This window comes from Camelus dromedarius, chromosome 1 (assembly GCF_036321535.1).
Source record: "Camelus dromedarius isolate mCamDro1 chromosome 1, mCamDro1.pat, whole genome shotgun sequence".
Classification (NCBI taxonomy): domain Eukaryota; kingdom Metazoa; phylum Chordata; class Mammalia; order Artiodactyla; family Camelidae; genus Camelus; species Camelus dromedarius.
This window is the reverse complement of record NC_087436.1, coordinates 73,864,138-73,886,312: the sequence shown is the minus strand read 5'-3', so window position 1 is coordinate 73,886,312 and position 22,175 is coordinate 73,864,138. Positions and strand designations below refer to the sequence as shown.

The 22,175-nt window shown below is 38.7% G+C and overlaps 1 protein-coding gene across 5 annotated transcripts in view; it reads right to left on the bottom strand.

The window, feature by feature from the left end:
- Positions 1–2,392: 2,392 nt before the first annotated feature.
- ART3 (ADP-ribosyltransferase 3 (inactive)) overlaps positions 2,393–22,175 on the bottom strand; it is a 112,913-nt gene continuing 93,130 nt past the window's right edge. For 3 of the 5 annotated variants that reach the window (XM_064485489.1, XM_010983077.3, XM_010983068.3), the window contains exons 3-12: positions 19,600–20,308; positions 12,042–12,074; positions 11,116–11,148; positions 10,093–10,122; positions 8,118–8,150; positions 7,466–7,498; positions 6,818–6,850; positions 5,503–5,535; positions 4,210–4,239; positions 2,393–2,580 (exon numbers count right to left, since the gene is read on the bottom strand). In XM_064485489.1, the coding sequence (XP_064341559.1) occupies positions 2,441–2,580; positions 4,210–4,239; positions 5,503–5,535; positions 6,818–6,850; positions 7,466–7,498; positions 8,118–8,150; positions 10,093–10,122; positions 11,116–11,148; positions 12,042–12,074; positions 19,600–20,308 (1,107 nt within the window). In that variant the 3' untranslated portion in view covers positions 2,393–2,440. The remainder of the gene's footprint in view (positions 2,581–4,209; positions 4,240–5,502; positions 5,536–6,817; positions 6,851–7,465; positions 7,499–8,117; positions 8,151–10,092; positions 10,123–11,115; positions 11,149–12,041; positions 12,075–19,599; positions 20,309–22,175) is intronic. The other 2 variants (XM_064485495.1, XM_064485497.1) reach the window with 2 other exon arrangements.

Sequence of the window (22,175 nt, the reverse complement as noted above, 5' to 3'; positions counted from 1 at the left end):
AATTTTTCTGACTACCGAACTGCACACCTGGGCTGCATCCTGTCGGCCCTTCTTGGAATGTTTCAATTTTGCATTTCTGCATAATGCTTTAGCTTATGATGAGCAGTGTTCTAAAAAACAGCCCCGTGAACTTTGCTGCTGTGTTTATTATGAGGATGTTGAGTGTGATGCACTGTATATCCAGAGGCCATCCTCTGAGATCCCACTGAAGGAATTTCTTGTTCAGATGCAGACAAGGTTAATAGTTGTATAGGAGACTGGGTACTTTGAAACTTACTCTATTTCTTTCCATGTTAGCATCTAGAGGTTTGTAGCCACTTTTACAAGTTTATAACATGCAAACTTGTTACACTATTCTCTGTATCACCCTTTTGTCATACTTTCCTACGCTTTGCAATTCCAACAGCGTTGGGAGAGGATTTTTTTCTCTCCTTGTCTGTTTTCTCCTTGGCCCAGAAGATAAGCACTTCCAGCCTTCTTACTCACGGAGCTGAATGTGGAAGGAGTTTGTCCCTCTGCACATCCTCTTACTGTATAGAGTTGTTGATGTAACAGGTGAGAATTGTTACTCATTGAACCACATTCTCTACTGGACAGATGGCTAATCATGCAGACCATAGTCACTTCTCTAGCCTTTCACTTTCTGTGCTCTGATATTGTTAGGTTTCTAATTTCACCAGCCCTAGCTTATGCTCGGGATCTGCCTTTTAAAGGCAGGCCCAATTTGCCTCCTAAGTGTTGATCCTTCTGGTGACTACATGTGTAAGTCAGGCCTGTGGTCCTTGTTCATGTAGCTGGTTAGATAACTGGACTTGGTCTATACCTGAAGTGTGTTCCAAGCAAATGGTAACAAGTTCTAGACTTGGGTGGACAGAAGGAAAGACCCACCACTTTGGCCTCAGGACTAAGTTGTGTTCTCCAGCAAAATTTACATCATAAATAATTCTGTGAACTGGCTAATGGTTCTTGTGGGTAGTCCACTGAAAGTTCTGAATTCATGAAGAGATGTAATTGGTAGAATTAAAGCACACTGAACCCCCTAAGACCTAGTTTAGATTTTATGTAGCTCTTCTGTACCTTTGAAGGTCACCCTAAGTCCTTTTTGAAACACTGGCAGTGTAAAACAAGTACTAGTTACCAAAGCCCATGCCTAAATCAGTTAACTATTCAACCACAATGCCTTGGGGAAAGAGTACTATACTGTATAACCTCATTTTTTCCTTGCTTATTGAGCATACATATTCATTCAGTACTGTCTGCCTTCCTGGGTTAACATGAGGTTCAAGTTGGGAACTATGTATGTGAAATACTTGGTAAACTGTTGTGTTTGTAGAAATATAAAGCGTTCATATATTGAAGGAAAATGAAGACACTGAAAGAATACACTATTTGAAGACAAAGTGATCCTTTAAAGGTGAGTGGAACACCTTTAAAAATTCAGCAGTTCATATTGGCCATCATTAAAAAGTCTATAAATGATAAAATGCTGGAGAGGGTGTGCAAAAAAGGGGAACCCTTCTACACTGCTGGTAGGAATGTAAATTGGTGCAGCCACTATGGCGCTTCCTTAAAAAACTAAAAACAAACTTACCAAATGATCCAGCAGTCTCACTCCCAGAGAAAAATATAATTCAAAAAGACACATGCACCCCAGTGTTCACAGCAGCACTACTTACAATAGCCAAAACATGGAAACAACCCAAATGTCCATCAATAGATGACTGGATGGAGGTGTAGTATATGTATGCAATGGAATACTACTCAGCCATAAAAAGAATGAAATAATGCCCTCTACAGCAACATGGATGGACTTGGAGACACTCATTCTAAGTAAAGAAAGCCAGAAAGAAAAATACCATATGATAACACTTACATGTGGAATCTAAAAAAGAAAAAAGACAGAAATGAACTAATTATAACTTAGATGACTGATTTCTTACATATGTGTAAGCACATCTGACTGTCCTTTATGACTGGATTACTGCATTCTGTTGATACTTATTTTGCGGTTGGCTTAATTCCTTTGATAACTATGTAAGTTTAAAAAGCTAAAGCTCTAAACTGTTCTTAGAAACAAACAGTACAGATATGTAAAGTTGAAAAAAATGATTTTAAAAAAGCTGTAAAAATCATATGAACCACCAATATTGATATTTTAATATCTGGTAATTCTAAAATTATATCAGTAATTTTAAAGTTTTTATTGATATTGAATTAAAAGTACACAGTTTTTTTGTAATCATAAGATTAATATAGAAATAAGTGAAAAATGAATTCTATGACATTTGGATTAACTTTCTGAATTTGAAAGGTGAATAACAAATATGCAATTCTCATTTTATCAGCTGACTTGCCCAACAATTGAAAAATACATCATTCTTTCTGATGATTGCTGCGGGATGCCTGTAGTGTATTTCAGGAAATAAAGAAATGTATCAGACTACAGAGCAACAAAGAGATTTATAGCAGAACCACTGATTAAAGTGATGAATGTTCCAAATATTGGAAGGAGCATTTTGCCAGAAGATGCAGAGGGATGGGTTTTGGGACCTGGAACTGGAGCTGGAGCTGGAGCTGGAGCTGTTAATGAGAACAGTCATTGACATATGTCACTTTTAATACCAAGTTTCATCCACCTATGCCATACATCCTGAATATGTAAACAGACATACAAGTTGAGTTAGAAACTTACATGAAATACTTCTAACCAGGAACAATTTTAAAATAAACATAGTTCATTACAGATTTTTGGGCTATATTTTCATATATCATCAAAGTGTGCTAATCTGGGTTTTATCTAGGACTCCAAAGGCTTTTTAAGTATGTAGACAGATAATTTTTTGTTGCACAAGTTGTCTAGAATTTCTTAACCTATGTTAAATTTTCATTATATACATGTAAGATAAAGTTTACTCCAGTGTCTTCTATTTCAAGTAAGATAGTGCATTTCATCTGCATATTCTACCAATATACAATGGAATATAGCTGCATTTTTAAACACTAAGCCCTCCAAGCTGATAAATTAATTTTTTCTCTCTATACATAAAACACTGCTCTGGAGAAAACTACTTCCCTTTCATCTGAACTAGTGGAGAGGAACAGTGGAATCCAGCCATCTCAGGATGGTCTGTTTCACACTGCCCTTAAATGCACACATCTGACTTCTGGCTATGTTTTGGTTTCAGACTGTACAAGGGAAGAGTGACTGGAAATATATAAATGATCACCACTCAGATTTCATAAGTGAAGTTGAGAGAAACAGCCAGTATATGTTATAAAAACCTTCAATTCATTATGAATTTACTTGCCATAATCATAAACATGCAGTTAGGTATACATATACAGATGGGGAAAACAGACTAGCAGATGCACTCATTACTTTGTTACTCGAGAGCAGTGGTTCTCAAGGGGGCGGTCCTGCCTCTTAAAAGGCAGTTTGGAAATTTGTCAAGGTATTCTTTGATTGTCACAACAGTGAGGTGGAAGTAGAGAGCTAGTATCCTGCAATGCTCTGGACAGTCTTGCACAATGAAAAACTGACTCATTTCCATATAAATTTCAAATGCACTGCTAGACACACATTAAGTCAAAAAGCTATAATGCTCAAACCCAGAACCTAAGTCAGTTTCACATATAAGCAAAATATTTTTGGACAGTTCTAACAGTTTCTATCTAGTGCCCACGGTATTTCTTCACTTTCATTTTCTTATACTTTCATGAATAGCTTCCAGTCCTCTCTTCAATCCAAATTTATTTGTGTAAGTAAATACAATCATCTGATGACTTCATTATGTCTTCTGGAATAATCTAGGCATTTACATATTGAAATGTATATAACTTTTATTATAAATTATAGTTGGGACATTATATTGATTTTTTATGGGTGCAAGTGGGTCTTATCTATTAATCTTATTTCAGGATAGCTTTATAAAATATTTCTTCTAAAAATGGAGAACTGGGTTGACAGGGTTGAGAACCATTGCTCTAAAAAGCAGTCTCTCTACACAGTTCAAAGTGACTGACTCAGAGGCGAAGTCAGGCTGCCCCCAGCCATTCGCACAGACAAGCATTTGGTGTGACAGTATATTCTGTTATGATGCTTTCAACTCTTGAGATTTTGTTCCTTTTATTGAGAAAAAATTAGTTTCTCAGTTTTTCTATATTGCAGAAACAGACATTTATCAACTAAGGAAAAGAGAGATTTCTTACTAGGATTGTTGATAGCTTGACTTTCATCTTCTAAAATACAAACAGATTTTGAGTTAATTGCATTGTATACCTATTTATCCCAAAGAGAAAAATCTGATTAAATGATTAAGCAAACGTGGTTATCTCTCAGTGTGGGATGAGGGGCAGGGTATTAGGTTTAGAGGTATGTGTGGGATTGCGGGGAGGGTTTAGCTTTTACTCCTTTAGCGCTTTGGAATTTTTTTTCTTTTCTACCATGTATGTGTTTCCATTAAAATAAAGGTTAAATTTTTGTTTACAGAAAAGTATTTTTCCTACATATTGAACTCAGATTCCCAAGCACAACCATAATACCTACCACTTACTGAGTGCTTACTATGTGTCACACATTGTCCAAATGCTTTATGCACACTGTCACCTGTACTTCTTATAGTCCTCATAGGTAGCAGAGTTATCCATATTAAACAGATGTTCCCCAAAACTTGCATAAAGTCACAAAGGTAATCAGTGGTAGCAATGCCTGATTTCAAAATGTCTGCTTAATTACTATGCTATTCTACCTCCAAGTGTGTGCTTAGCATTGAAATATTACAATATTGCCATATTTTGATGGATGTGAGGCCAAATGCCACTTCTGGGAGCCCAGATTAGAAGTGTATTTTTATAACTAAATCTGGCTGGAAGACTGGTGTCATGGGACAAAAAAATAAACAAAACTTGAAAAGCTTGAGTCCTGACTGTCTCATTCTAGCCTTTTACAGGTTCTTTAACATTGCTATATTCCATGTCTTCATTTCTGAAATGGTGATAACAGTATTTCTCTCATTGGATTGTATGAGATCCTGTGTAAATGTTTTGACACCACCTTTAAAAAAGCCTGCACTACACACAGCTTTCTAGGAGAGGGCACCATACAGAATAGTCTCAGCAAAACTGAGTGGCCCTTTTGCTGGAGGACATGGAGAGTGCAGCGAGGAGCACAGAACGGATGGTCCACGCTGCATGGTTCTCACACACACCTCTCTCATGATGCTATTTCTGCCCCATTCTGGAGGAGTCAGACGCAGCTGGAAGCCAACTGCTCCAGTTTCAGGTCAAGTGCCTTCTCTGTTTGGCCCAAAGAGCCATAATAGCAATCTACTGCTCACACTGAAAGGAGTTCTCAAGTTTTCCGCCTCTGGCTTGCAGACTGGGATGTTAGAAGCTGTACAGCTCAAGTGTCCTCTCCCCAGACCTCTTAAGACTGAACTAAATGATTATGGTAAAGGACTCAGTACCCGACGGTGCCTCCACCCCTAGTAAAGAATTTATTACCAGGTTTTTCATCCGGTTGTAACATTTTTGTTCCTAAATGAGAAAGATTTTCAGATAGTAATAAAGGCAGCTAACATTTACTACTATTTTAAAGCACCATTCATTTTGCAAGTACTTTATCTCATTAGGACTTTAATCAGCCCTGCAAGACAGAAGTTTTCTTCATTTTCAGACATGGAAGCAGAGGTGCAGAAAACTGAGGTAACTTATACAAAGTAACCCAGAAGAAATGGCAGAGGAGAGAAGAAGCTGGGTCTGTCTGTCTACACAGCCCATGCTCATCCCCCATACTCCACAGCAGCTGCCTTTCAGACAACCTGTGTGCCTAGTAAGGTGTCAAACTCAGGTCCAGCGAGCTAGAGATGTGGTACACACAAATTGTCATGGGTGTCATTAGAGGTTCACTTCAAAGCTGTGGCCACATCAGTCCATCAGTTCACAGTATCTGGGTGAATATAAAAGTGTTGCTGGAACCTCTTCTGGGCCTGTCAGGGCTTTAGATAATAAACTGGGAACTGCTGTTTCTGCACACACCATGCAGGATCCAAAGACAGCAATGTGAGGCAAAGCTCAGCACTATATGAATGGATGTAATTTAGCAGATGCCAAAAATCTAAATTACTTAACAGATGATGATTGCAAAATAACAAAACCTACCAAAAATTATTTCAAAACACTACATGAACTGGGAAGAAAGGATTTAAGCACTGGATGGGGGACTGCACCCTGAGATTCTGTGTTTTTATAATCCTTAAGATATTTCCATAAGGTAAGGGTAACATGCGTTAGCCACGTTTAAAGGATGACAATTCTGAGGCACAGAAAAGTGTTATTACTTATTACTGTCCATAGCTCTCTGGTAAAATGTTGGATCATGTCCACTTTTTTTTTTAAACTTCTTGTCTCAGGAAAAAAAATTAAGTTTGAGGGCCTTTTTTTTCCATCTCCTGTAAGCGTAAGTTCTGAGGCTCTTGAGGAACTTGACGGGAGTCACACTGTTCAGTTTCTCTGACCATAGACACTCATGGCCCCTCAAAGGCCTTGCCCTCAGTGACACTTTTTAAAATACCTGTTTTCATGGTTATCTCTTAAAGGTAGATTACATCTACCATGATAAATATCCTGGAAAAACAGTTGAGGAACCACAAGTCTTAAGGAATAGGTATTTGGTCCTAAGTTAAGAGACTTGGGTCCTTCACTCACTTATGTGATCTTGTGCAAAGTACTTAGCCGCCCCTGTGTATCTAATGGTGACAACTATGTCTGTACTCCCCAAACTGGCAGCTTCCTTTCTCACACGCCTAACACTGCTTACCAGGTAATGAAAAAGTTTCTGGAATTTTCACTCCTAAACGAGAAAGAAATTTTTAGTGACTTGAACTTTGCTCCAGTGAGTACAATTTCCAAACTCTTTCTTGTCTGATGAGCTCAAGTGATGTAAATGCCAAGGGTCCCACTGTACTGTAGTTTTTGGCTTTTTACTTAAAAGTTCTGGCTACATGAACCCTCACTGTGCAAATCCACACCAAGCTCAGGAGCCTTCTGCCATGGCGCCTCACTGAGTCTGCCTCTAAGCAGGAGAATACTATGTTTAATTACCTGGAGATCCTAGATGCCGCGATGTTAGCCAATGCTAACAGCTTCTGCACGAAGCTGAAGTTTCTATTGAGAACCTTTAGCTGTGGAATCTAAGGCTGGACTGCATTCATACAGGTCCCAGCAGCCTTGCCTTCAGCCATGCCCCCAATAAAGCTAACTTTCCTGCTCCAGAAACACATAAACACTAGGGAGGAACGGCACTTTTTCTACTCTCTTCCCCAGCTAAATCTTTGTAAAACGACTGGCAGGCAGCTGTAAAGGAAATACTACTGAATAACAGTCTCATGACAATATTCTCTTTAATACCTGGAAGAATCTTTCTCATCTCACACTTGAGCCCACAGAGTAAATAAAACTGTCTTACCAGGTATTTGGGTGGCTTCTTGGCCCTTCATACCTAAAGACAGAAATGAATTACTGGTTAGTGTTAATCAATTATCTTGCATTGTTAATACTCCCTTTTGTCTATACCTCTCCCATCTTTAACTCTTAAAAAAAAAAAAAAAGGAAAAAGAAAGCAGTAACAACAAAAACACCTTTCAATTGCTCTTCATTCTCTAACTGGACAAAACCCAAACTCCTTATGCTGGATTTCAAAAACTTCATGATGTGGCCTACATCCCTCCAACCTTATTTTCCTAAGGCAGTCCTAGTACACTGGATTTTAAATGAAACAGTATTGGGTCTAAGACTCTGCTTGGTTTAGTTCTAGTGTCATTATAGTTACGAGCTCTATGATTGGGAAGGCTTAATCCCGCTGACCTTCATTTCCTTATTTATGCAAAAGAAACACCTTGTAGGTTTGTAGTAAGTGATGATTAAAGGTGATACATCATAAAAGCGCTTGGCACATTACTGCATGGGATACAATAAGGTCTCAACAGCTAGAGTCCCTCTGTTTTGGCTTAACCCATTCCTCGACCTCTCCATGCCAGTTATGTCCCTCGTTCTAGGAGTCCTTGTGTGTCCTTCTAACCTTGCAGCTGGTCTCAGAGAGTGAGTAAAAGATCACTTACCAGGTAAGTCGGTGGACTCCTGGTTTTTCATTCCTAAAGATAAAAAAAAAGAATTATTTAGTGATGAATGCAATCAGCTTGAAATTTTAAGTTTATATTTATATGGCTATTTACAGTGCAAAACTCTGAAAGCTTTGAGAAATGGCAGGGAACAGGGTAAAAGAGAAGATGATTTAACCCATTGGTAGCTGAATTATGGTGAGAATTATGACTAGTGACCCAGGATCTCTCCTAGCTTAAGCAAAATAAGCTCTTGTTTTTGTTTTGTTTTAATATTCAGCCCAAAGACTAGGATCTACATTTGTCATGATTTATTTTTTAAAAATAAAACTTCTTGATTATGTAAGTAATATAATTACAGTAAATTGGAGGAAACACAGGATATTATTAAAAATTACTCATAATCTCAGATATCAGAGCTACTCATTCTTAATATTTTGGTATATTTCCTTTCAGCCTCTTTGCTATATGTATATGCACATATACATTTTTTAGCATTTCCCCATTTTATTGAGATATAACTGACATACAACACTGTATAATTCAAGGTGTACAGCATAATAACTTGATTTACATATATTGTGAAATAATTATCACAATAAGTTTAGTTAACATCCAGCATCTCACAGAGATTAAAAAAAAAGAAAGAAAAAAAATTTTTCCCCTTGCGGTAAGAACTCTTAGGATCTATTCTCTTAACAATAACCATACAGCAGTGGTAACTATAGTCATGTTGTACATTATATCCCCTGTACTTATTTATAACTGGAAGTTTGTACCTTTTGACATTTTAAAATAAAGTTGATATTATACTCCATATGCTATTTTATATTCTATTTTCATTGCCATTGTATTATAACTGCTTTCTCATATGTTTTTTAGTGTTTTTGGGGTGGAGGAGGAGGTAATTAGGTTTATTTATTTATGTTTACAGGCAGTACTGGGGATTGAACCCAGGACCTTGTGCATGCTAAGCATGTGCTCTACCACTTGAACTATACCCTCCCCCCTCTCATATCTTTAAATACTTTTCAAAAACATGGCTTTTAAGTTGGTTGGTGTTTCATAATACGAATGTAATTTATTTAACAATACTCAACTGTTGAACACTAACATTGTTTATCAATTTTGGCTACCATAACACTGCATAAACATTTCTGTACATATTTCATACACAAATTTTTATGTTTATTTCCTTAGGACAAATATTTAAAAGTGTTGCTAGGTTAAAAGGTATGGATTTTTTTTTAATTGAAGTACAGTCAGTTATAATGTGTCAATTTCTGGTGTAGAGCACAATGTCCCAGTCATGCATGGTATGGATATTTTTAAGGCTACTGATACATACTATAGAAACTGTCCTCCAAAAAAGTTCCAGCTTATAGTCTCACAAGTAATTTATGAGTGTTTCCGTCCCAGCACCCTTGAAGAATGTAATTTTTAAAAGACAAAAAAACCTTGGGAATGCATCATACTTTGGAACATACTAAATAATCAAATAGATATAGCTAATAGCATCCGTTACTCAGATTGTTAGAAACAGAAATACATATACATATATAAAGTCATTATAACTTAGAAAAAAATACCATTTTTTATGCCTCTGAGGGACATCCTAGGTTACTATTGTTTGTGGAATAATCAGTTACACCTTCTATCCATGTAACACGTAGCAGCATAAAGCAGAAAATAACAGGTTTTTCGGAACGTTCCTCATGTCTTGTCTAACTGCTTTGCTGGGTGACCTATGGATCGTTAGACGGAGACTCAGAGAGAGCTACTATGTTGTCCTTATGAAGAGGTCTATCTGGAACTCAGGAGGGTCTCTGATATACCAAAATATACCAAGCTGGTAAGCTAAGGTGCGTCTTGCCTTCTTCCCACTTGGTATTACCATGCCCTGCCCAATTGCTCTCGCCCCTAAGGGAGCAGCCTGGCAAATGTTAAGCCCCAAGAGTTTATGAAAATGTCTTACCAGGGTCTTCAAGCTTCTGGTTTTTCTCATCTAAGTTAAAAAAAGAAACTTACCAGTTTCAACAATAGAATAAAGTAATTGGGGGTTACCACAGTTATAGCAAAACTATTTTCAGGTAATATGGCATAAATATCCACTTGATACATCCAGTAAAATATGCTACTAAATTTAAGTGTCAGCCACAGTCTAAATGCACTTTGGCTAATTGGGCTGAACACTCCTCTGGCTCCTCCTACTAAGAAAAACTATCACGTATAACGAGTTTCGCAGGGGTCTCCACAAGCTAGAAAAATGTCTGTCTTGAAGGACTAGTTGAAGTCCTTGTAAAGTGACTAGTAAAACTTGTGGCTGCACTGGGTCAGTAAGAAGTGTTACTAAGCAAGTCCTCAGGGGCATGAAATGTTTCACATCAGGACAGGAAATATCTTCCAAACATCAAATAAACTGCATGCTTAAGGAAAGGCCAGACTCTTTTCTCTCTTCAATAAGGAAAAACCTATTGTAACTACATGGGCCAAATACAAAATAAGGAACTTAAATGCAAAGAAATGATTTGGGCCATATTACTGTAAGTGGAAACTTATTGTAAGGGGAAAAAAGCATCTAATCACCCAGATGTTTTAGTCAAATGATACCAAACATCAGGTTATTTCAGAGAGGCAAATGACCAATTCTACTTTCATCTGAATGTTTGGTGTCACACAGGCTAATCTCAATAACTGAATACAGAACTATATATAAGAGGCTTCAAACCTGTCAAGAACAACTAGCTCTTCAAGTCTGACTAACTTTATTTCTCAGAATGTTTCCATGTTGTTCAGTTCTCCAGAGAGCCAACTCTCTCATTTGCAGGGAGGTAAATTTCCCCAGAATAGATTCTTTTTCCCCCTCTTACATCTGCCATGTTACTCCTTCATTTGTACAAAGTACTCTTTTTCTTCAGCTAAGAATTGATTTGCTGAGCAGGAAAGAGCTATTAAATATCCACATAAGGATTATTTTTAAAAATTAGAGCATTCTTACCAGGATTGTAGACATAGATAGGTTGAAAATATTCTGAAATACAAATATGTTTTCATTACATAGTACTATACACAGATGTGAATGTCAGGTTCAGGCTATTTTAAAGTGCTTATTAATAATAAAGATTTGAGTTAGCTTACATTCAGGATACATGCAAAATATGGCAATATGAGAAATATAAAATTTCCATCTCAAAAACAAATGGATGTAGATTCATTTTAATTATCTGAAGAAGAATTCATAGAAAAACTAGCCAGGAAGACAGCTAGAAATGGACCCTTATTTTCAAACTTTTTAATAAGGAAATCTTCAAAAGGATCCACCCAAAGCATGTATCATGCCAAGCCGTTTTCTGTCAACTCTGGTTGAAATCTGTTGGGTCTAATTTGATAATGCTGCTCCTTAATAGTCGGAGAATTCTTGTTTATCATCCCAAGTCTTCCCCGTGGTCCTCTGAGAGAGACTATTTTCAGTTACACCCTCCTGTTTTCCCTGAGAAAGCCAAGACAGGCCATGTTACCATTCCTTCCCCTTGAGCCCTATTTACTCTATTCCTTCATCAGTCTCCCAAATACTACTTCCCAACATGTCCAAACACAGGAATGAGAGTCTAGCTCTGTACACAGGGGTCAAGTAAGGGTACTCAGGAGTCCTTAAGCTCCTGTAATGGTAAGCTAGGGCCAGACTGGCATGGCCCCTGCATGCCCAAGACAATTGTACTGTTTTAGAGGACAGCCACAGGCAAGGCTGGGGTGGGAGGCTCCTGCACCCTCACCTGAAAAGGTAGTAGCAGAGGCATAACTCAGCCTTGAGAAAATTTTGGCAGACAGTATGACAGTGTGGTGGAGTGGCCCCGACCTATACCTGTGAGAAATAACACTGATAAAGTTCCCATTACAGAGACAGAACGTGAAAGCATATCTTACCCATGTTCTCAACACAATTTGCAGTTTTCAGTCCTGAAACATAAAGATAAAGCTTTATTAGTTAGACACAATCTACCCTACTAAAGATTTCAAATTAGTCTATGGCTGTTGGTAATCTAATCTGTCAGCTCCTAGTCTGTCAGACTTATAATTTAGTGGGAAGCAAATTACATTTTTGTTGGGAGGGTACAGCTCAGTGGTAGCGTAGGTGCTAGCCTGCACAAGGTCCTGGGTTCAATCCCCAGTACTTCCAGTAAAAATAAATAAATACATACACAAAATACATTTTTATATTCATAGTACAGTCACCAAACAGTAGTAGATCTAAATAAAACATCTAACATTTCTGGAATTCAGTTTCCTTATCTGTATCTTTTACTGAGAGACTGCTTCAAATGACCTTCAAATTTCCATCCAAAAGCTAACATGGTATGATCCTATTCTATGATTAGTCTGCAAAAATTAGGAGAAAATTTATCTGTCTGTTTAATTAATCCTCTCTCCAGATATGAAATGTCCTTCTCAACAGCTAACCTATCCCTTTACCATGACAATTGCTATCTACAAGGAACAAAGAATCTCAATCAGATCTTCAAGAATCTTGAATATATGAACAAATATCTTTTACATTCATACAGAGAAATAAAGTTGTTCTGCCCCAGAACACGGATCTGTATGTAAGGAAATTCACAATTCTTGGAGAAGAGGAACAGGTCATCAAATGGTATACCTCTATAAGGCCCTAGGAGGTCTTCTTGCTTGTGATGCCCTAGAAAAAAGTCGTGAGTGCTGCAGTGACACCCCTGAGACCTGACATACATAGGGGAATCTGCTAGCCTGCCCAGCAATGGTTAAGGCAAGAAATTCAGTGAGAGGGTGTTTAGATTTGGTGCCAGCATGAGCCATGAAGGGCTTCCCAGAATGTCACATGAAGGTCTATATATCATATATTCTCTTCTCCAAGCCTGGCTAACTCACTGACCTCATCTGGAAGTTCAGCTATCTGAGGATGAACCTCTCCATCTAAGATGGGGGTGGAGGTCCCTGAGAGGCCTGGCTTCACTATGAAATCTTCCTCTACAACTTGCTCTCAAATCCTGCTCATCCTGTGGAGTTTGAACCAAGAATCCAGGTGACTGGGTCCAGTTTCTACTGGTCCAGGAAATGGCACAAATCTGTGAGAATCTGGATGGTACCCTGAGGCTATCAGGCATTTGGCTACACAAGGAATTTTTAAAAACAGTTCTAGAGACTATTAGTTATCTATCTTCTTCAGCATAGGAACTACTCTCAATTAAAAGAAAAAGAGAAATCCTCTGAAAGAACAAGCAATGAAACAGACTGGCTGTCTTCAGCTTTTTGTAAGTTGTACACGATGATGTTAACTTCCGTCTTGGCTGAGTTCCCAAGCACCATGGATATGCTTGTGTGGGTATACTTGTGACCTCAGTGGATGGATGGATATTCATATAGTATTTTTTACTTCAGTAAATGAATATATATTTCACATGACCTCAGCAAAAAGATAGACATATCATACTGATCAGATCAAAAACACTAGTATATGAAATGGGATGCTGACTTTGCTTCCAGTGGTTCTGTGGCTACTCTCCTCTGCCTGCAGAGGTTATCACAGAGCTTATCATTATGGAAAGAGGACAGCCAATTTGGGTCATCCTCAAGAGGAGGATGACAGACAATAATGGGTTGGGATTATGGTAGGCAGCTTCTGACATGGCTCCCAATGATCCTGCCTCCTAATAGTCACACCCTTATGTAATCCTCTCCTTTTAAGTGTAGACTGAACCTAGCAACCTGCTTCTAGCAAGCAATATAGCAACAATGATGAGATGTCACTTCTGTGATTAGGCTTGCAAAAGACTGTGACTTGTGGTTACTCCCTCTGGCTCTCTCTCTTCCTCACTTTGATGAAGAAAGCTGCCATGCTGCGAGATACTCTACGGAGTGGCCTATGTAGTTAGGAACAAGTGAGGCATCCAGCCAACAGCTCATGAAGAATGAAGGCTTTAGTCAACAACCTATAAGGAACAGATTCCTGCCATCAGCCATGTGAGTAACCGGGAAGCAGATCTTCCCCAGTCAAGTCTTATGATGACTGCTACCTTGGGAGAGATGCAGAGTCAAAAGACTCAGCTACACTGCACCCAGATTCCTGACCCACAGCAACTATGAGACAATAAATGTTGTTTTAGCCACCAAATTTTAGAGTAATTTGTTATACAGTGATGGATAATATAGGTGTGAGGGTCAGTTTTATGTGTCAACTTGTCTAAGATACAGTCCCCAGTTATTCAATCAAACATTAATGTAGTTGTTGCCTTGAAGGCATTTTGTGATGGGATTAAAATCTATAATCAGTTAACTTTACGTAAGGGAGATTATTCAAGAAAATCTGGTGGGCCTGATTCAAGCAGTTGAAAGGCCTTAAGAGCTTAGGCTTCCCAAAAGAAGAAACTCTGCCTGTGGAAAGCAGCTTCAGCTCATTTCCCAGGTGTTCCAACCTGCCCTTCCTGACAGCCTGACCTATGGATTTCAGACTTGTCTTGTCAGACCATACAATCATGCAAGCCAATTCCTTGCAACTGATTCAATTCCTCTGGCTGAACCTTGACTAATACAATCAGCATAAACAAGTCTGGGGGGTGAAAGTCTGGAGGACGTTGGTGATGAAGAGTTCTCCATTTTCCTATAAATATGGAATAAACAGTCTGAATAGCTTTCCAAAGGTTCTGGGCATTGATTCATAATGTGCATTTCTCATGGTGATGGATATGTCACTTCCTATCTGGCCTATCCATACAGAATCCTACTGACTCCCCAGTCCCAGACAACAGCACAGAAACTTCGTTATTTCCCGGGAAGGCTAAAAAAGAGTGTCTATCAGAATCACTGAAGGTACTTAATATTTCATAAGCCCTCAAGTACAAAGGGTGGACTTGTAAGAAATAAATCTGGATAGCCATGTGGGTTCATCTTACTTATTCCTTTTGATGGCTTGGCAGACAGGCGGCTTAACAGGTGTGAGTTAGCTCAGCAAAACAGGCTCCAGCCACTGGAGCCCAGTGGCTCTGCTCTTCTAACCAGATTACTTTTCCAGCCTGGGAATGTTGACTTTCCCTGCCCCCATGACTCTATTAATATGTAGAATATATTTTACCTGTATACAGTCTGGCCCCTCTCTAGAGAAACACTGTCCAAAATGCCAGATGATCGATACCCAGCCTGTTCAGTAAAACAATCAGAGTTCAGGGGATGATATATGCTCCACTTTTTTTCTGATTGTAAGTTTTCTTCCAACAAACCACATTATATCTGCATTGTAAAGTGTATGGAATCCCAAAGCTAAGGCTTCCTACCAGGTATTTATAATTCATCTACAGCCCTCTCAATCTAAGGGCAGTTTTCTAATGGGATCGTTTTTTAACAATAAGGAAAGTAGCTTGATTATATAGCTGACATTCTACTTTTAACAAGCTTTCTAGGAAAACAGTGTAGAAGAAGGTTAACTTGTGGTAATTTTCCCATGAAGAATGATCAAAGGTTTTGTTACCATTTACTAACAGTTCACTCCCATAATCTTGGATTAATATGACTATCTTTGACCACCAGGAATTGTATTATCTAATGGGACACTGATATTCTCTCTACCTCCTAACCAACTGAACTATTTTCTTTAGCTAACTAGCTTTTGTAAGGCCAACACACATTTTTATCTTGGAAATCATAAGCAAGTTTTAAAAAGTAACAAAAAGGACTGTGTTAGTACAACAAAATTAGTATAGTATATTTTTAACACTTTTAGAGATACTGCCTTTTTTCATCTAGAGTTATATTTAGTCACAATGGAATAAAGTTCTGATTATATCCTCTTGGCTTGAATTTTTAAAACTCCTAGTTATTATCCTTCATAGTGTTTCAAACAGCCTAACTTTAATGATCACTTCAGGGAGTGTTTGATCCTGAGTTTCCGTTAGTTATCTACAGATGGCAGCAGAGGACACTGGTTAGACTCCAGTTCTGCATTAAAGCGATACAATCAAGTGCAGGGGCTTGAATTTGTCAGAGCCCTCCTAACAAACAGCACACGTGAGCCTCCACAAAGGTTTTCTCTTGTGGCTGGTTTGAACATTAACCTACTGGGTAGCCTCTACCTGACTTTCTGGGCAAGCTCACAGGAGTGTGGCCATTCTTATCCCCCTTCCTCATGCTGGGCTCATGATGCACGTTCCCACTCAGGTCTGAGCCCTGGCTCATTCTGCATCAACCCAATGGCTCCAGCCTTTTTGTTCATCATAATCCTACTCACAAACATGGACTCTGTGGGTTCCATTGCCCACCTCTGTCCATCAATCAGATACCAGTGATTGATTGGCTTACAGTAGCTACTGCAGCCAGGGCTTGTATATAACCAACGCCTCTACAAATGGCATGTGATTGAAAGAATCAGGAGCACCAAAAGTGGTATCATTTTGTCAGCCTAGCTGCAGCTGGATTCCTGCCTATCATGTGCTGATAAAATTGAGCAGTTTCTGAGCTGGAGAATGAAGGTCCTGATTTGCAGTGTTTGCTGATGTCTATGGTGTAACTCTCAATCATGGCCAATATTAAGCTACTTTGATGTTTGAGGAATAGGGAAGAGTATATGCCTACAGTCAGCTACTGTCAGCTACAGTCAACCAGTATGAGCCGGCTCCAAATGGCCTCGCTGGGTGAGGGAAACGGACACTTATCCTCTCAGCACAAATTAACTCACTCCAGTCTTCATCTGCCCCTTACAGAAGAACATTCTCACTCAAAACTCAGAGCCAGGACTAGGGTGAGGCAAATGAGGTACCTAGAGTACAAAATTTAAGAGTGCACTCACTCTTAGGATCATGCAAGTGCAGATGGTACAAATATACAACCCTAAGCATGAAGATTTCCTTAAATAATAGCTTCTACCATTAAATCAAAAGTGGACCAGCTCCCCTCCCAAACTGCCCCACCCTACCCCCTAAACCCTACGCAGGTATAATGTCCCATTAGTACTTCTCTACCCATTCTTTTTTATCTCATAATCCCTTGGCACACTGAGTCAAGGTCTAAAAGTCTATCCCACTTCTAAGGCCCTATACTGCAATAATCACTCTGACCAGCAACCGTAGTTTTGGGTTCAGCTAGATAATCACACTCTTAAGACCCAGAAAGGCCACCCACTCATCAGTTTACTCAGTTTTGCAAAAGAATGCAAGGCAAGGAACACAGCATACTCTTTACAGGATAGCATGAGATATATACCTTCAATGCAAGTCTTCACAGCAGTCCAGGGCTATTCTTCAGCCCCCAGAACAACATCTCAGGTACAAAGAAACAAGATTACACAGGTGGGTGCAGGATGCATCCTAGCAGTAGTCTCATTCCATATATAGAAGACAACATCTCTTTTACCAATCAGTCCATGAGTGTACTTTCAGGACTCGGCAAGAACACTTTGGTATGTCACATCACATTCAGGAATGTGCAAAACTATGACTTACCTCCAAGTATTAATAGTTCATTCACAACCTCTCAGCCCAGATGCACTTTACCAATCGAGGGTTATGTTTCCCATTAGGCAGTGTTACATGGTTACACAGCTGTCATTCCATCTTTAGTAGATTACAGACAAATAGTGCTAGAAGAAGGTCAACGGGAGGCTATTTTCATAGGATGGAGAAAGGGTTTGTTAACCCTTTACTCATATACACCAAGGCACAATATCATAAAATTTCAGGTTGCTAGGGATAAAGAAAACATCCTAAAGACTTCCAGAGGAAAAAAAAGCAGGTCTCATTCAAAGTTTTAGTAATTAGAATGGCTTCATACTTTTTAACAGTAGCACCAGAAACTAAAAGACAATGGAAGAAAACCTCCAAAATTCCAAGGAAAATAACTTCTGAAACAGAAATATAAATCTATAAACTATTACTCAATCCTAAAGATAGATTTTTCAGATGCAAAATCTCAGAAGATTTGCCTCAGTGTTCTTTTTCTCAGAAAACTTCTGAAGATCTCCTACCTCTAAGGAGTAATTTAAGAAAGAGGAAGAAATCCGAGATATAGGGGATTCTTCACATGAGAGAAGCAAAAGAAAATCTCAGAATAGGAATGAGGAAAGATTTCAGAACATTTTCATAAAGCAAGACGATGGAATCTGGAAGAAATATATCCAGGAAAAAAATAGGGAGTATCTGATATGCCTAAATGTATTAAGAGGAGATTTATAGTTCTAACGATTCAGGGAATAAATTATTACTGGGACATTAAAAATTAAGGAAAGAGAAAATCATACAACTAATAGCTCCGGGATAAAATAAGTACTTAAAAAGTAAAAGGTACCAGTCTTTACTACACTGAGAGAACGGGAAGGGGAGATGCACAAATATTGAGGGGGGTGGTGGTTATCAGATACTTTAAATTTACTGACCTAACAGCCATTTCTAGTTCTCTTCTCCTCTGTTCCCTTACACAATAGAAACTGGAAAAGCTAATTACTCTATTTTCAAGATTTTCTTATAGTAACAGATGACCAAGTAGCTGTTCTGGTCAGTGATACGCAATCAGAAGTCTACTTGGAGTTTCTGGGAAAGCTTTTACTCTCTTGATTAAACAGGCAGATCTGGCTGCCATCCTTCTTTCCTTTTTGTCTTGAACACAGACTGATGCCTACAGCTACCAAAAGTCACATTGCACACATAAATCAACAACCAAAATGCTAAAATTGGTGGACAAGAAAGACAAAAAGAGTCTACATACTGATGATGTTGCTAAGCCTCTGTACCAACTCTGGACAGTTCACCTCTAGATTTCTTATTAGACAAGAGCCACCAGGCAGGTTTTCTGTTACAGCTGAATAGAATAAAAAATTCCTAACTAATGCAGGATATATTAGAGCTAAGTACTCATTCTCTATTGTGGGAAGTAATAAACAATGTCTAAAATTTTTTAAATCAAGAAAGAATGTACTGAAGCATGTTAGTTACTTAGAAACATGACAGTAAGTACCTAAAAAAAAAAAAAAAAGAATACATAGCACTGAGGAGTGGGAATCGTGGACAGGAAGCAGTAGGTTGCTACTTTTCACTATAAGCCTTATAAGTAGGGTTTTGAGCCGGGTACCTCTTTGCTGTTGGCGGGGGAGGAGCTATCCTGTGTTGTTTAGCAGTGTTCTCTGGCATATACCCACTAAATGCTAGTAGCAACTAGAGGTAGTTGGGACAATTAAAAATGTTTCCAGCTACTGTCAACTGACCCTACAGGGCAAAACTGCCCCTGGTTGAGAACCACTGCCTTAAGTTACTATTTCATTTTTCTAACTTTCAATAATACTGTAAATGTATTATTTTGACAAAATTAAATTATAGAAAAGGAAACTAACAGTATGAAAGAAGATAGATGGAAGACATCAATATCTGTTCTCCTTTCAAACGCCTCCCAATTTCCTTCCCGATCTCTCCTTGGGCCTACAATACCCACTCCTTCCCTCCCAGACAAGCACAGACCGAACAGAGACACTTACCACCTAGAAATGCACACTCATAATGGCTGCAGGTCTTGTTTGTGCTTTGAAGGATAAGGTTATTGCCAGCCTCATTCTGTGACACGTGAAAAATCTCGTTCAGAGGTATTAAAATAATTCTTTCACTTTCTTTATCAAAAAAATTTTCAATGGCAACTCCAAAGCATGTGTGGATGGTTAACAGAACTTGGTCATTAGCAGCTTGAGGTTTGGCTGAATATGCCAAGGTAAAATGGCCAAATCTGGCTTGGTTCAGCCCTCCAAAAGTAAATGATGTATTCTGGTTTATGCTGTACACCACATTTTTGTAACTGTCCTCACAAGATCTTCTCAGCAACTGCAGGGCTTTTGTCAGGTAAAAATGAAAAGCTTTGAACTGGAAGCCATAGATGTAATCTTTTCGAGATTGGCCAGCCATTTTCACAGCTTCACTGAACAGACGGTAAAAGGAAGTTTGCTCTTGAGCTTCAGAAATATATGCCATCAGGGCTATTCCATGGTTATCCTTAAAACTCACAGGGAGAAAGAGCTGAGTCTTCCGAACTTCCCACTTGGCTTTTGCATTTTCCCACACATCTTCCAAAAGCTGGAGGCTTGTTTTTTCCTCCTTGAGCAGTTGGGGAACATACTTGATTTCCATCCTGTCAGTGCATTTCAGGTATTCGTCATCAAATGCATTATCTGCCATGTCTAATATTTCAGCCTTTACCTTCAAAGGAAAAGGAAATTAATACTCTTGAAATAAAGATATTTAGTATATATTATTTTCTCTCACCCTACTGCACCCATCCTGTCATGCCTTGCCAAGATTCTCTCCCTTGCTTACAGTGAACTTTGGATATGTTTTTTACACAGGAAGTATATTCCACTGCTAGTGATAACTTCTCTCAGCTGTGACCTATTTGTATGAAAGAGTATGTTAGCGGGTGAGAAGTGTACGCATGACCACGCCTGTAGCTCACTCATCTGAACCCTGTACAGATACAAAGGAGAGAATAATGGGTGTGAAACTGAAGACATGGGTGGCAGTCCTGGTTTTTTTTTAAACAATATTCTTAGCTAGATTTCCTCAACCATTCAAGATTGCTGAGTGAATATGAAAAATCTTGTGTGAAATACTGTACATGATGGATACATACATAATGGCAAATATTATGCCTTTTTCTTTGAGGACATCCACTCCCTTGTCTGTGTGGTTTGGCTAGGACTGATTCTGCATCTTCAGCCCGTATGATAAGCAGTGATGAAGGTTTACAAACCAGAGCACTCTCAGAAAAACAAAAGGCTTTCTTTCCCAATAACCATAAGCTCTAACGATAACTATTGCCTTGGATCAGCCAATTGTTACGCTTTTGGTTCCATGGAGAATCCTGTTTGCAAATAAAACCAACAAAGAGGTTTGCAGAGCTGAGGTGGAGAGAGATGAGGCCCTGATAACATTACTTAAGGCCTGAGTCTAGCTGTACCTGAAGACTATATTTTACTTGTTATAAGAATCAATAAATTCCCTATTTACCTGAGCTAGTTTCAATCATCATTCTGTTATACACAACTGGAAAAGGCCTAATGCATCCTTAAACTATACACATAACGTAAGAAGCAGGGTGGTGTAGTGTAATTAACACTAGCTTGGAGCCAGACAGATCTGGGTTCAAATTCCACTTGTTACTAACTAGGTACTAATTACTTATGGGAAAGTTACTTAACATGTCTGAGTTTCAATTCTTTTCATTTAAAAAAATGAGGATTAAGTGAGGAAATAGTACCTTAATTGCAGGATTGCTGTGAGGATTAAATGATACAATGAATATATGCAAAGTCCTTAGCCCCATGCCTGGCACACATCAAGCCTTTAAGAAGCTGTGGTTATTTTTTATTATTTCATAATAGAAATATAATGTACAGCCATCCCTCAGTACCCAGGAGACCCCAATGATATCAAAATCCAAAATGCTCAAGTTTCCTGTAAAAGTGGTGTAGTACAATGAGAACAGTCGGCCCTCCATATCCTTGGGGCCATGCATGTGTGGATATGGAGGACAGACTGTATTCTACCGTAAGTTTCTCAAGGACAGGATATGTATCATATTTACCCTTTGAATGCCAAGCTTCTAGTATAGCAAAATATTCAGGTGAACTAAATAAGAACTCTGTGCTCTGGCCTATGGGTCAAAACACAAGATGAGCAAACCTGCTTGCTCAGAGACACCATCTAAGGGTTTCTACAAATTAAAGGGTGGGAACTTCCGTATCACTGACTCCTTCCGCTGCTCTATACTTGTATGGTATACTGATTGCATAAGCTGCAACCTCAGTTGGAGACTTTATACAAACTCTTAGCCAGGACCTGTTAAAGTTGTAGGCTCCAAGTGAATGATTCTCGAAGTGCGCGGGTATGGTGGGGAGGAAAGCAAGGTGGAGAATCAACTTTAGAAGGAAAGTAAAACTTGATCCCATATCCCACACTATCTCCTTCCCACTATCTCTCTTCTCTCGTCAGAGTCAAACTTCTTCAAAGAGATATCTATCTTTGCCATCTCCATTTCATTTCCACTCCTATCTCAACCCTCTTCAAT